This window comes from Pyrus communis, chromosome 1 (assembly GCF_963583255.1).
Source record: "Pyrus communis chromosome 1, drPyrComm1.1, whole genome shotgun sequence".
NCBI lineage: Eukaryota > Viridiplantae > Streptophyta > Magnoliopsida > Rosales > Rosaceae > Pyrus > Pyrus communis.
Genome location: NC_084803.1, coordinates 14,743,413 through 14,756,212, shown reverse-complemented (window position 1 = coordinate 14,756,212; position 12,800 = coordinate 14,743,413). Strand labels below are relative to the sequence as shown.

At 39.2% G+C, this 12,800-nt stretch overlaps 1 protein-coding gene and 1 pseudogene across 1 annotated transcript; one reads left to right on the top strand and one right to left on the bottom strand.

The window, feature by feature from the left end:
* Nucleotides 1-1,087: 1,087 nt before the first annotated feature.
* On the top strand, nt 1,088-6,268 carry LOC137716251 (uncharacterized; annotated as a pseudogene).
* A 516-nt stretch (nt 6,269-6,784) lies between these two features.
* On the bottom strand, nt 6,785-12,148 carry LOC137735221 (uncharacterized). Its single transcript, XM_068474634.1, has 7 exons — nt 11,599-12,148; nt 11,251-11,504; nt 11,062-11,142; nt 10,540-10,884; nt 10,089-10,249; nt 9,163-10,001; nt 6,785-8,810 (listed from the first exon to the last, which is right to left on the bottom strand). Exons 1-7 carry the CDS (start codon nt 12,017-12,019, stop codon nt 7,333-7,335), a joined length of 3,579 nt encoding a protein of 1,192 aa, XP_068330735.1. The 5' UTR covers nt 12,020-12,148; the 3' UTR covers nt 6,785-7,332.
* Between the last annotated feature and the right edge of the window lie 652 nt (nt 12,149-12,800).

Sequence of the window (12,800 nt, the reverse complement as noted above, 5' to 3'; positions counted from 1 at the left end):
GTAACAAATCACATAAAATTAATATTAGTATATCACAATTTTGTTACAACAATTTTTAAAATAAAATAAACAAAATAAGATAAAACTCCAACAAAAGGAAGGACGCGGGACTGATGCAGCAGGTGGTGTTTGGGTTGTGGCATATATGGAAATGCCGGAACGAGTGGGTGTTTAATGGCGCTGCCCCGGATGGATCGTTGCTTGGGGCATTGGGTTGGGGGGAGTACGTGGAGGTGAATAAGGATGAGAGAGCTGAGTTATTAGTGCCTACGTTGAGGAGGAATGAAGAACACAGTGATGGATATAAATGGTGCTAGCTTCTCAGTTTCAGTCGATTTCGTTTCGCTATTGTTCACGATCTTGTAACAAAGCACCGCACACCGTGGCCGCTTTTGTGTTTCCAGACAAGGCAGCTTCTTCTGGGATCCACTTACTACCAATTTGGCTCTTTGACATTCTAGCTGCTGATGCTAATGCAGTTATCTAAGAAGTAATGCTCTACTTACCACATATTTTGATGTTAAGACAAGAGCGGGATGAATTTTTACGAGAAAAAGATCTTTCAATTAATTATCAATTAAACAAATTTATCTTTTGCAATTTCTATCAAACAGGTGGATTCTATAATTTTATTCTTCAAGGATTTACGCTTGTAATCCGTATTAACTTCGTGTTGCGTCATATTTATATTATCTCTCTAATAAAAGTAGGGCACATGTGTGTCCCCTCTCTATTAGAGAGATAACATAAGTGATAGTATATATTTGTACTAAGAGTAATATTTTTGTTACGTAAGTGTTAGACTTTGATTCCAATAAAAAATTATCTTCTGACAAAAATAAAACAAATTTAACAGTCAAATGTTCGTCGATGCACCTGCTAAACAATAAGTAAAATAATTAAAATATAATTGGTAAAAAAATGCTACAAATTTAAACTTCTAATCATTACAAATTTAAATATTTGTATACAAAATATAACCGTTAAGTTTCCGTATCAGTGTCATGGAAGAAAAAGACCAGCAAATGGAAGAGTCTCCCGCGTTTAAAAAGGAGAGGGATTCTGACCAAGGCATTAGGTACAAAGATATACATGCAAAAATGAAGCGGCTGCTTCTTGGAAACCCTGGTTTTTTGGGGAATCTCATTGTTCCAAACTCTCTCTCTCACTCGGTGGCCGCACACAACACTGAAGAAGCAAGGACTCCATAGCCGCAGCAAAGAAGACGGCTGGCCGCTCTCTTTTCCGAGCGTCCTCCGCCTGCTATCCCAGCTGAACCGAAATCCCCGACGCCTAGGGCATCCTCACTGAAATTCTTTGCAGGAGGATCCGTAGGGCGGGCTTAGGGCGAGACAACCATGGGCGTCGAGTTCAGGAACAACGAGGCGACTTTCGATGAGACGGCGGAGGACGGTGATTTCACCGATTCCGACCTCGTGTATCACGTCAGGGATATTCTTTGCTCAGTGACTTCAGGTTCACCATCGGTAAGGATTCCGATTCCCGAACTGTGCATTTCTTACACCAGATTAGGGTTTTAGTGAGCTTGCCCTTGGTTGTTTTGGTGTGGATGTTAATTTTGACAAGTTTGATTTGAATTGTTTAGGCTCTGGCTGAAAACAAGGACTATGAACGGCTCATTTCGGTTGTGAGCCACGAAGAAGGGCACGGCGCCGACGAGGAGGCTTTTCTTGTGGTATGTTGTTGTATTACAATCAAGGTTTATTTGAATTGGTTTCATCGAAGTTTAGTGTTTTTTTTCGGTTTATTGCTCTGAGGTACGTGCTTAGTACATTATACTCAATTAATTGGGTTTCAATTGAATTGGTTTTGATTAAGTTTTGATTTTTTTTTTTTTTTTTTTTTTTTTTTTTAATGTTTAATTCTTGGCAGACGACTTTGGAGGCACCATCTAGAGCAGTTTCTTGCATAGATCATGATCTACACAATCTACTTCTCTCTGCAGTAAGTTGTAAGGATACATTTTTGTTTTTGTATCTCCCTGCATGTGTCCAATCCTTGGTCTTTTTTTTTTTTTTTTTTATTAATTATGAATTGCGAAAATGTTTCAGATTTTTAGGATGAACTTGTGGACGTACAGGCCTCAGGTGATGGATGCAGTGATTCATTTCATTGTTTCGTTGGTACGTGGGTTTTATATGTTTCTACATTTGTCAAATTCCAAAGCTTCTTGAATGAGTTGACAGAAATTTTAGATTGTTTTCGCTTCGTAATGCCGCAGGCTTCTTCGAATGGGATGTTTGTTGATGAATGTTTGGCAATGCTCACAAAACAATTCTTTCCACCTAAAATTTTCCAGCTGCCACGTGGTCTTACAAGAAAGGACCAAGTTTTATCTCGCGTGCATTCAGCTCTGAATGATATTGCTGATGTGCTACCACTCTCCCCTGTGAGACTTGTGCCAATTGTTTTAGCTGCAACGCCACAATATCGTTTTCATGATATAAATGTAAGTTAATTCTGCATGGCACGTCCGTACCCATCTATTAATAGTGTTGTTAACTCAAAAAGATATCATCTGCAATCTTTGTTAGCTTTCGTATGGTATACAGGCGACATATGGTTTTCAAAGTGGCCATGATTGTTTAGGCCAATGTTTCATTGTTTATAGCATTGTATAATATCGATTTGACTTCGTAATAATGGCTTTTCCCTCCAACTGCGATTCATTATTGAACACGTTTCTGTCTTTTTCCCTTTTGAATGTCTGCATTACTTAACATCCCAGTGTTCTCTAAATTGATAATTACATGATATGCCATATTGCTCTTGTAGACTCTTAGTGTTTTGATGTACGTAGAGAACATGTTAAAGTTGGAGAGTGGCGCTCTTGGTGAAGTAGTTCGGATCCCAATGCTAGCTGGCGTGGTGGAATTGCTGCTAGATTTGGATGTATGTATATTCAATTGAAAATTGATATTAATAGTTGAACGGAATAATTGCTTTTTGTTGTAACAAACATTATGAACTGGCTTCCTACAGGTGGAGATTGGATGGGATGACATAGAAGATGACTCAAGTAAAGGAATATTTGACATGGAGCTAGAAGCTGTAGACTAGTCTACGGATGATGATCTGAATGATGGTAGTGAGGTATGATTGAGTTTAATTACTCTATCTAAATTAATATCCCATGCATTGAGTTTCTTTACGAGTTAAGCTTGTTTTGTGAGGAGCCAGGTATATTTAAGACAATGAGTTAAAACCCCTTGATTGTAGTATTAATTATGTAATGTTGACAACGAGTTGCTAGAACTTGGCATGCAAGGGGGAAAGAGGTGTTCAAAATTCAAGGATAAAGAGACGATGGGGAGAGAAGAAAGTGAAGCAGAATATGATAGCATAGTTGCTACTTTGCAGTTTTCCATGAGTTTATTGATGTTTATTTTGGTTCTCACACCATTTTTGTTCTTTTCTATTGTTTATGATTATTTTGAACCTTCATTGTTAGCGATTGCAAATTATTTATACAGATTACAAGAAAATTAAGTACGAAGATTTCAGGAAGTAATTCATTTGCCGAAAAATTAGATAGCTTGTTGGTGTTAACTTTTGAGCATCTTGAGTCTTGTGAAGTTGGTGGCCGTTTGATCGAGGTATCTTTGAACTCTCTGATTTTGAGGCTTGGCATGTTCAATATGATTGTCTCCATTCTTTACATTTTAATTCCCATGTATATGGTGTGTTTAGGTCTTTGAAACTCTGCTGGAATCATTTAAGAGGACTGTTTTGACTGCATACAAGTCCAAGTTTGCCCAGGTAATTTATACAAAGTTTCCGTATCTGTTTTTTAAATTCATTATTTTGTTTTTCCCCCTTATTCCTTGTTGTATATCTACTGGTTTATTTTATCCCCTTATTAAATTGCTTCTTTCTTATTGCAGTTTGTGATCTTCTATGCATGTTCTCTAGATCCTGGAAATTGTGGGGTGACATTTGCTTTGATGCTTGAAAATACTTTTTTCTGCAGTACCGACCCCCCACTTCTCAGGTAATATGCTTGCTATTACTTGTGTATGGTCAGGTATTCTTTGTTTTTACTTCTTAGTTCTTAAACTGGGGTATTGTATTCGTAGCACGAGTTGCTTTTACGTTTGTGATCCTTAAAGCACTTAAAGTGGACATAAACATTTCATCCTTTTTATCATCTATATCATTTCTGTTAGTGATTCTCTAATTGCTATTCTATCACATTTGTACTCTTGTACCTTTGGGTGCAGCTTTTAGGATTTGACACTTTTCTAATGAATATCTGGACTTGCATTAACTGACCATTATGATACAACATAGGTTAGATATATATGAGGCGTGTCAGTTAACCCACATGTAATCACTGCCCATGTTAAGAGAAATGATGGAAAACCTGGGAGGCTATTATGTGGTTTAACGGTCACGAAATAGGACATTCTGAAGATCAGAATTTCGGGTTTTAGATGTTTGACACATTCTTTATGGTACTGATTTCTGTTTTGGGTTTGTGCAGAATGAGTGCCGTTTCTTATCTTGCTAGTTATTTGTCTCGTGCAAAGTTTCAGCCAGTTTCTGTGATTGCTAGCACACTGGAAAGGTTGTGTACAAACCAATAGCCCCATGCAATCTCTGTTATTACAGTCAATAATGAGACATAAGAAGGGAAAGACAGAAGGAATTTGTCTAATGCCGTTGTCATATGTTACTCTGGTTTCAGGTTGGTGGATTGGGGCTGTAAATATGTCAAAATGCAGAATGACAAAGTGAATCCGGAAGCTCATCGAGTGTTTTATTCTGGATGTCAGGTTTGTTTTGTTTGAATTTGGAATATTTGAAAAGTTTTGTTTTGTTTTGTTTTGTTTGTTTTGTTTGTTATTTGAAAAGTTTAGAATATTTAACAACGGTGGTTTGAAATTTGGTTTTTTGGTTTATTGAATATTGAATTGCCAATTTTGACTTTTGTTGACATTCAATCGTATCTCTATACTATCTAAGGGAAGATTCCATATCTAGTTCTGGAACTAAGTGTGCAACTTTTTGACATTCACACTGCAATTTTTCCCTATGTGATTTAGTTGCATCATTTGATTCATGTGCTTCTATGCTTAAGTTACTTAAATGTTATATCAAATTTTTGCAATATCAAATATTTATACTTATATGGCCGATTTACTGGTCCAACAGGCCATCATGTATTTGCTGTGCTTTCGAATGAGATCAATGATGGATGTTCCTCTGCTGAAGTCATGGCTTCTTCGTCTGCCTTTAGAGTCAGTTTTGAATAATAAATTGAGCCCGCTGGAGGTGAGGACTGTTTCTGGGCACAATCATATAATTGTAGAAGGACCCTGACAAAAAGAGGCTACATTAAATTATACCGTTTATCCTTCTATTCCCTCGGTCTTTGATTCTCTTTTATACCATTAGAGAAGGATGCTTTTATGTTTAAAACTATCGAATCATTGGCCTAATTTTGTTCTTTTATTTTGAAAGGTGTGTCTGCCTTCATGACACTTGAGAAATTCGAATTCGATGACTTTCTGGAATCAGAACTTTCAAAGGAATTTGGTGGGAGGGAAAGGCTCGATATGTTCTTCCCATTTGACCCGTGCTTGCTGAAGAAAAGTGACAGGTTTGTATTAACTTTGAACTTTCAAGGTCAAAAAGGAAAGTTTTGTTAGCTGTAAGAATCCAATGCTTAAAAATTCTTTTCAAAGCTTGTCTGACACTGGTTTTTCCTTTATCTAAAGATACATCCGGCCGAAGTTCATTTTCTGGTCTATGGTTCATCCTACATATGATATTGACGAAGATTCCTGTGACGAAGACATAGGTGAATCTGTTGCGAATGAAAATGTGGACGGAATGGATTATGCGATTTTGCACAGCTTGGAGGAACAGCATTATGATCTCGATGAATTTGACTCTGCGTTGAACAAAATGTCCATCACACCAAAGAATTCCCTACATGGTACATTTGGTGGTGCAGTAAAGAAACCCATGCGAATGCCTTCAAGAATTAGGCCGTCCACAAGTCCGGAGTCTCTGTAAATTAAAGCGCGAAACGCGTTCTTTTCTGAAAGAAGCGTGAAAACTGTATTGGTTGTACAAACAGATATTGTGCTGGCCAGAGTGACCCGTCGCCGGGGGAATGTGGTGAGCTGATGATGAGTGAGATGTGTAGTGGTAGAGTTCAGCTTCTAGCTATTTTTTGGTTGTTTTATGTAAGGTTTATACTTAAGGAGCCTTGTTCTCTCCTGCACTCCATGAATTTAATCAAATTTACAATTTTGAATTTGGACAACATGCTATCCCCCCTTACAGTTGAGTGGAAATCCCTGTTAAACCAGACTTATCAGCCAAAATGATCTCTGAGATTAGGATAACTCCTCAGTTTTATTACTAACAATGATAAAAGATAGGAATGATCTGAGTTTGTCCATTTTAAATCATTTTGAAAAATGCTTCTGAACCTATGATATGACCCTTGAAGCAAGCAATCTGGCTTTTGATGAAACTTTAAATTTTAAATTTACGTACATGTCGATTTAAGGCCAATTGGTCATGACAGTGTACTTTTCTTACCGCGCCAAGTTCGAATTCCTCCTATATAGATCAGATTAGTTTACAGTTTCCACTGTCAGCATGAATTTTGAATTTGAACAACATATCTTGTTATCATCTCCATATTTAGAAGAGTACTTTTATAATTAATTACAAAACCCCCGCCTAAGTTTATCAGTTTTCCAAAGGGCACAACCTTATTCAAAATTCCATTTGGTTGCAAGTATTGACGGGTGCAAACTGCAAACTGTAAAATCATCTTGTCCTTGATTGTTAACTTTTTATCAAATCATTAACATTAAAGATACAAAGAAATGTCACCACTATTAGTATTTCCAACCCACACCACTGTCATAAATCTGAAACACGAGTTACCGTTGGTCAATTCCGATCAGTGTCACCCCGCCGACACCAGCTGCAACCATCAGTGAAAGTAGTTGAACCAGTGTGCTCTTCACATCCAGACTTGAGGCTTCCAAGCCATTTTTACTCAATATTTCACCCCGGTAATCATACGTTCTTGTCAGGATTCTCCAAGTTCAGCCCCTCCCGTTGTTAAAACCGTACTTCGAAAAGGTGCAAACCATTTCCTAATCAAAATGTGTCAATGCAATTGATCCACGAAATATTACGATCCTGAACTTGATGTTTCCGAGCAAACCACCTCGTCATTGCCCGACATTAGCAAAATACAGCGCAAATCAATCCAACAAGCATCTAGCAAGCCTGTCATCACACGCTTTGTATCTGCAAAAAATTATTCAAGAGAGGCAGGATTCATTCAGCCACCACTGATTCCATCCTATCATCTCCCACAGCAGCCATCTTGAAATGAGGCTTAGAAGGAAATACAAAAATTGTCGATGCAGCAATTGAGGGCTGAAACCCCGTTGAATATCTAACTGATGTTAACGTGAATCTCGGTAGCTGTTGTGCGCCTGAGGCAAGTGGAACAAGCTTGTATCGGACGATGTGCTCAGATTTTGGAAGAATAAAGATGCTGTCATTGTGAGACCCAGCTAACACAAAACTTTGTGCATCTGCTAATGAAATTTTGGCCTCCTGAAGCAATTCAGTCTGGTTCTGTATTTTAACAAAATACGTGAAAGGATCTCCGAGGATCGCATAAGGAGGACATTCCAAACTCACAACAAGAGGCGACAACTCTAGATTAACATCTGGAAGTCTGTGTGTAGTTAAAACTGAAGCCGTAGAACCATGTTCCACTGCAGTCCCGGAATCCCTTCTCCATCTAAGGCACACATTACCTAACCTGAGCTTTGAAGAATTCATCTCAGAAGTGACAGTGTAAACCTTCTTGAACTCTTCTCCTGGAACTAGAAGGGCAGGGTCTAAGAGGTCCTGACCTCCATGTTTCACAGAACATGACCTTTCGGTGCCATCATTATCATCTGCTTCAAGAGATAAGGATAGCAACTGAAGCGGCACATCGGAGCAGTTCTTAGCACTAACAACTAGTACACTTGTTTCGTTTAAAGGCATTGATGCTGACAGGTCAGAATCAGGACCTGGCTTTATCCTAGAAAGTAACAATGGATACCTCCGGAAGGGAAGCATAAAGCGATGGCTAATTGTAATTGCATTCTTTCCTTCAATCTGCAAGCTCTTGTGGACATTTACCTTTTGAGTGTTTTCATTGTTATCTGGAGAATAACCCAAAGATACATAGAGCATAATTGGTTTCGGTCTGTGCCACTTGATTTCCAATTTGCAAGACCACGAGTCTCCACTTTTGAGAGCAGGAACGGAAACCAATCCAAAAGACTGTTGAATTTTCTTGATTTCATCAGTGTTCAGTTGGGATTCATCTCCTCCGTCTGGTCCAGCAATACCAAGAAGTTCAACATGATGACTATCAGTAGATAGATCCGTGTCCCTTGGACTAAACAAACCACCTCCCCTTACATCCACCAGATTGATTTTCAACTCACCAGAATTAACATCATGGCCCTTGGATGTAACAGTAACAGGTACTATGAAGCTCTCTCCAGTAAGTGCAGGGCCGGCAGACCCTAAACTAAGATCCACTTCTGGGTCTGACTCTTCAACCTGAGTAGCCTTCTGACCAGAGAATGCCAGAGCAGGGTCCTTGGTTGGATAGGTGACCACGCGATCTTCAAATTTCCAAAGAGGCAATTCATCCATTGAAGCAGGACTTTCAGCTCTGCAACAGATTGTGAAGTGGGGTCCTATTTTTGCAATAACAGATATGCATTCAAGCTTTCCGCTTTGATCTGAGTAGTCAGAGAATTGTGTTACAATCAGATAATAATAGGAGGGCATGATAGATCTATCAAGACTATCAACAAAATGAATTCCTGGTACTCAAAGGAGGAATGCAATAATTTAATAATCAAGCATAAAGCAATGACGGAAACTTTTAAGTTTTCTAAGCTGGCTTAACTCAACCCAGTTAAATTGCTGGATGAACCAGATGGGGCATCCACAACTTATGAGTTGAGCTTCAATCACTTACAATAGAGTACATCAAACTCATGTTATATGCTAATTCAATGATGCATAAGGCTATTTCTACTACATGCATAATCTGAACATTGACAAGTGCAGAAAAGAAACTTTGTTTACCAGATTTGATGTTATATGTCAATCGCAGCCACTTATTTGTAGAAAGTGCCAAAGAAGGAGCAGTCTCTACCCGGCGACCCGGTTGGCCATCACTCACGTCAACTACATGAGGCCTTTTGCCATTCATGATGATGAAGTTACAGTCAGACTGATTGAACTGGACTTCTAACTGATCAATCTCGAAATTAAGGGGTAACTGTGACAGAAGCGACAGCGTAACCAATGTGGATGAGCCAGGCTTAATTATTTGTTCATGAAAAGCAACTGAAGCTAGAAGTACCAATCTGAGGGGACTGACAAGATCAACTTCAAGGTGAAGTGGACTTTCACCAGATACTTTCAGATCATTACCATTTTCAGTTGATGCCAATCTCAGTTCTCCACTAACAAGACCAAAAACTTCTTTGTGTATTGTTTCTCTTTGTTGGAGAGTCGCAGGCCCAGCAGGACCAGATTCTTCAAATCGGAAAGACTGGATACCAGTATCAGCTGATATAGGGAGCGCAGCCATTTCAAGGGAGTACTCCATAAAATCTTTAACTTTACTCTCTGTCTTTGAACATTCACGCAGATAACCCAATACCTCCCACAACAAAATGACCCAACCCTCTTGTCTGTATAGACTTGCAATGTCATCAAAAAGCTGTTTCGCATTGCTAAAATCACCTAGAGCATAATATTCTCTAGCCATCTGGAATCCACAAAATGAGCCCATTCTCCTGACTTTGCGATTATTGTATGATTCACAAGATTTTTTTAGTAAAGCAATAATTTCAAAGGAATCTTGGAACCTTTTTCCTTCAGAAATAGCATAACGCATGTACTCTTCATCAGTAAGGCTGCAAGTTGAATTAAACTTTGTTAGCTTTAGTAAGAGAATCAAACAAGTCAAGAAAAAAAAATTCACAGCATTGATCAACACTTACGGTTGCATGACAAATGTATCTCCTTGCTCAATTAAGCGAGCAAACTGACCCAAATAAGACGAAGGTACCACAGATTCAGCACTGCAATCGATATCACCTTCTGACATTGAAACTGCAAATTCCAAAGAAGATCTCTTCTCCTTCAAGTAATGAGCAGCTAACTGTTTTAAGAATAAAGTTCTTTGAATCAACAGAGCAGAAAGTATAATCTGTCTAATTAAAGCTAATCAAACTTTTAATCAATCATTCTACATAAAATGTTGGTATAGTATGGGTTAATTAGACAATCTAATTTGGTAGACACTGTAAGAATACTGTCCGGGCAGCAGCTGCTTTGAGTAGAATGAAAATGAAACAGTATGGATGGAACTTAAAAAACTGATTATGGAACTTTAAGGTGATATATCACGCCATTCCTTGATTTGGTAAAATATTAGGATTGTAAGCTCACCTGACAGTAATGAGCCGGCTGAAGTTCCCACTCAGTCAAAGGTCTGTCTGCTGTGCCTACAGGAAGAGGTGAAATGCTTTGAATGGCTGTTGAACTCGTCTCCAACAATTCAGCAAACACCAAGAACTGTCTACCCATCCACTCCCAGTGAAGAAATATAGCTTCTGGTGCTCCTATGAGCTTTCTGTATGAAGCATTGTGCTGGCGGAACCACACAACTGCTTCGACAATCTTCCCACCATGCAATAACAAGGTTGAAATTTTAAAATGCAATTGCTCCGCAATAGTTTTTATCTCAACTAACCGTTGAATCGCCGACACACTACTTGATGCCCCAGCAATTAACTGCAAGCAAATTCAAACATAATCTCAACAACATTGAACAGGTCGAAAGTTACCACCCATGACATATCTTTGATGAAATCCATACTATTGGCATTGTACTACTGGGTTTGGATTCTTGGGAACCTACTAACTAACTCGAAAGGCATAAAAAATGTGGAAAAGCACAATAAAGGATACCTCCCGAAGGGTGTGATAAGCATCCTCATAAAACCTCAAAGCTTCAACCCAATCTCTTCTGAACTCAGCATACACAGCAACCTACAAAATTCATGAAATTGAATTGATACATACATTATCATCAGAAAGTCGAAAACCGATACAGATTCAGCTAGTGATCAAAAGACAAATTTTCCAGCTTGAACTTACTTTGAAGGAATAGCGAATGTTGAGGTCAGCCGGATTGGAAGACTTCCTCTCAATGCGAGCTCTAACCCTTCGTCCTTCGTCTCTGTAATACAATCCGGCCAGCTCTGCAAACACGCTTCCCAGTCTATGGAGAGACTCTTTGAACTGAGAACCATCGCTGCCGCCATCTGGGTTGCGGTAAAACGTGAGAAGATACTTGGCATCCACCTCCGCGCGCTTCCGCACAGCCACCATCTGATCCTCCGAGATTTCATCTGCACCAAATCGAACCCAACAAAATTCAAAATCCAATCTTTTCAAGGCCCAATTAAATCCACCTTACAAATTTCGAGTCTCGGAGTTTCCGACCGCTGGGATTGGAGTAGACGACGACGACGACCAGCTTGATGTTTCTGCCGCGGAGGAGGGCTTTGAGGCCGTCGAGGTCGGAGCAGAGTTGGAGCCACTGAGCAGGGTCGCCAGTGACCCGATCCGATGAGAGGAGGGCGGCGACGACGGCGGGGATTTTGGTGCGGTGCTTGAGGAGCCAATCTCGCTTTATTATTCCGGCGGGTGGAGGGGCGGAGGAATCGGAGGCGGGAGTGGAAGTAGGGTTGGGCTTTGGGGGTAGGATGAGTGAGGCCTTGGAGAGGTCGGGCAAGGCGAGGGTGTTGATTGGTGGGGAGAGAGAGTGGAGGTGGGCGGAGATTGAGGTGTGGAGCTCCGGGCATCCCACCACTGACACCAGGCTCACCGGCGGACTCCTCATTTCTTCTGGGTAGTCTTCCATTTTCTCCGATTTTCTCTTCTGCTTCCTCTTCAGTTGGTTTTTACAGATGCAAATCTGAGAAATGGAATAACGAGGACGACGATGCTTGGGGTTGAAGCATATGAGATTTGAGGTTATTGGGCCTTACAACAATTACCTTTTAGTTTTGGGCTTCTACCCACTCACACCCAAGATTTTGATAAGCATATAGAGATTCTCAAAATTCGGAGTTCTAATCTATAGTTTTTCGAAATGTTCTAAACTTTTTTTTTTTTTCTTTTCAAAAATGAGATCTGGTGGCCAACATGTGTTGCATAAGAGCACTGTTCTAAAAACTCATCGTGTAGTTCACGATTCTCATTAAGTAGAAAATAGATAACCTTCATTTTATATTTTTTTTTTAATATACTTAGAGACTTATTGAATACTTAGATGATCATACGTTATACTTAGAGACTTATTGAATACTTAGATGATCATACGTTATATGTTTTTTCTCCGTATTTTTATTATATTCTAAGGGCTCGTTTGGATGTTCTTTTAAAATGGCTGAAAGCGCTTTTAGAGAAAATATTTTTCTGTACCAAAAGCACATTAAGTGCTTTCTATGTGCTTCTTCTAGGAAGCACTTTAAGTGTTTTTTCAGGATTTACTTGCATTTTTACTAAGGATTGGTTCCAAAAACATTTTTACCACAAGCGTTTTCAGTTATTTTAAAAACACATCAAAACGAGCTCTAATACTTTAGACCTATATGTCATTTTATATTGCAATTTATGTATCTCAATGCATTGTGTATTTT

What these genes read in the sequence shown, in the direction of transcription:
- LOC137735221 (XM_068474634.1), bottom strand. Translation starts at nt 12,019, where the DNA reads ATGGAAGACTACCCAGAAGAAATGAGGAGTCCGCCGGTGAGCCTGGTG. An exon ending in CGTCTACTCCAATCCCAGCG is followed by an intron (nt 11,505 to 11,598) that starts GTCGGAAACTCC and finishes GATTTGGTGCAG; the next exon opens with ATGAAATCTCGGAGGATCAG. An exon ending in GACATATAACATCAAATCTG is followed by an intron (nt 8,811 to 9,162) that starts GTAAACAAAGTT and finishes CTGACTACTCAG; the next exon opens with ATCAAAGCGGAAAGCTTGAA.